At 42.6% G+C, this 2,500-nt stretch overlaps 1 protein-coding gene across 2 annotated transcripts in view; it reads left to right on the top strand.

Moving 5' to 3' along the window:
* akap12b (A kinase (PRKA) anchor protein 12b) overlaps window positions 1-2,500 on the top strand; it is a 71,904-nt gene that overhangs the window by 28,539 nt on the left and 40,865 nt on the right. For both annotated transcript variants that reach the window (XM_076271646.1, XM_076271647.1), the window contains exon 2: window positions 1,981-2,074. In XM_076271646.1, coding sequence (XP_076127761.1) covers window positions 1,981-2,074 — 94 coding nt within the window. The remainder of the gene's footprint in view (window positions 1-1,980; window positions 2,075-2,500) is intronic.

Genomic DNA, 2,500 nt, shown 5'->3' with positions numbered 1-2,500 from the left:
GGCACCGTTTGGCACCGGCACCGTTTTAAAAGTATTGATTTAGCACCGTTATCGGATAAAACCCAAAGGATACCCAACCCTAGTTCTAATGCAGAGGGGTTACAGAGGGGTTCTAATGCAGAGGGGTTCTAATGCAGAGGGGTTACAGAGGGGTTCTAATGCAGAGGGGTTCTAATGCAGAGCGGTTCTAATGCAGAGGGGTTACAAAGGGGTTCTAATGCAGAGCGGTTCTAATGCAGAGGGGTTTGTGAAGATGCTGACTACATCTTCCCTGTTTTAAGACACTGTTCTAATTGAATGCGCTTTTGCACATGGCCTGTCAGACTATTAACTGCTAATTGTCTGCAGGTGGGGTAATGGGTTAATTGGGCGACACCCACTCTGGTGCCTTACAAAAGGTCCAGGATTTTGGTGTGTGGAGGCAGAGCGATGTAGATGTGCAAGTTGTATATGTAACAGCCATTTTAAAACAGTTTGTTAAATTAAAAAAGACTGTTTTCTACAAATACATAGCTGGAGGGGTTAGAGAGGGAGATTGTTTTGATGTCATAATTAGGAGACCACTGCAGATTATTCTGATGTCATAATTAAGAGACTACGAAAAACTGTTGGTAGCATTGGCTAACTAGCGCCAGATTTCTGAGTGCAGGGGACATACGTTCACACTCTGTATCATGTTTCAACACACTTTAGGTCAATATCACATCGGAATTCTCCTTTAACTTACCCAGGTTTGTCACTAAACTATGTACTTGGAACACCCCCCAGCTGGCTACCATTACACATATGCATCTCTGCATGTTTCCTCTTCTTATGGGACACCTCTAGAGTGTGTGTGTGTGTGTGTGTGTGTGGGGGGGGCACCAGAGAATGGTGTGACAGAGTTCAGGGGTGAAGTGGAAGGGTCGCCATGCTGGAATTCTGGGAATGAAAGTCATAAGATGGGTAGCATAGTCAAAGGTCACACAATGTCAAAAAGCATTCTCTGTGTGTGTGTGTGTGTGTGTGCATGTGTGTATGAGTAATTGTGAGTATTATGTTTATGTGTATGTGTGAGTGGTTAGCTTTGAGGAGTGAGTGGTTAGCTCTGAGGAGTGAGTAGTTAGCTCTGAAGAGTGAGTAGTTAGCTCTGATGAGTAGTTAGCTCTGATGAGTGAGTAGTTAGCTCTGAGGAGTGATTAGCTGTGAGGAGTGAGTAGTTAGCTCTGAGGAGTGAGTAGTTAGCTCTGAAGAGTGATTAGTTAGCTCTGAGGAGTGAGTAGTTAGCTCTGAAGAGTGATTAGTTAGCTCTGAGGAGTGATTAGCTCTGAGGAGTAGTTAGCTCTGAGGAGTGAGTAGTTAGCTCTGAAGAGTGATTAGCTCTGAGGAGTGAGTAGTTAGCTCTGAAGAGTGATTAGCTCTGAAGAGTGAGTGATTAGCTCTGAGGAGTGAAGTAGCAGCAGTTTTGCATCGTAGCATTAGTCTGTGTTCATGACACTATTTGGCTGATATCTTCCACTACATTCACAATGTAGCGTGCGACAGAAGGATATGATATCGTAAAAAGATGATATTGTAAGGAGATGATATCATAAGGAAATGATATCGTAAGAAGATGATATCTTAAGATGTGTGCGACGGAAGGAGATGATATCATAAGACGCGTGCGAGAGAAGGAGATGATATTGTAACTGATGATATTGTGACTTTATTTATTAGGGGGCGCAGTGGCACAAGTCTGGCTCCAGGGGGCGCAATGGCATGGGGTCCAGGTTACCACGGAGACGCAGGTTTCTGTACTGTATAAAGAAAGGCTATAAAAATATATACTAAACAAATGAATACAAGACCACTTCATAGGATCATAGCAAAGCAAAAAAATATATATATACTAAAACAAATGAATACAAGACCACTTCATAGGATCATAGCAAACATGTGTAGTCCAATTGTCTGTATGAATAAATCTCTGGTGTGTGTGTGTGTGTGTGTGTACTGCAGGTGCTACAGAACAATGGACAGATCTCCATCTCCAGCCTCAGCAGAAAGTCTGATGATATCATCAGCCACTCAGAGGATAACACACTTGCTGAGGGTAAGTGTGTGTATGTGTGAATGTGTGTGGGTGTGTGTGTCACAATTTAAGTCACACTTTTTTTCATAGTTTGGCTGGTCCTGCGACTTATAGTCAGGTGTGACTTATATATCAATATATAATTGAACATGTTGTTAACTCATTGAATGCCGCACTGTTTTCAGAAGCTTTGGCCCAGAGTGCCAGCAATCTTGATCATTGTTGACATACTATGGCTTGTTTGAAAGGTGAGACTTTAAGCTCTCAGTGGGTACAAACCGTTTATTTCTACATGCCTCTGTTCCTAAGAAATCCCAAGCTAAACAGTGGCTAGTTTTCATCAAAATCCCTGTTTTATTTCTAGAAATGGAGATGTAGCGTCTTTGATGAAATATGAAGTGTTGCCTGTAAAGTTTCCGGGAAGTGACCTAGCGAGACCTGGCGAGA

Source organism: Alosa pseudoharengus, unplaced genomic scaffold (assembly GCF_046254945.1).
Source record: "Alosa pseudoharengus isolate Yale_2024_CS ecotype anadromous, Long Island Sound unplaced genomic scaffold, YU_APseudo_1.1 YU_APseudo_1.1_scf_7, whole genome shotgun sequence".
Lineage (NCBI taxonomy): Eukaryota > Metazoa > Chordata > Actinopteri > Clupeiformes > Clupeidae > Alosa > Alosa pseudoharengus.
The sequence above is the reverse complement of the archived record's forward strand: the minus strand, read 5'-3'. Positions and strand labels throughout refer to the sequence as shown.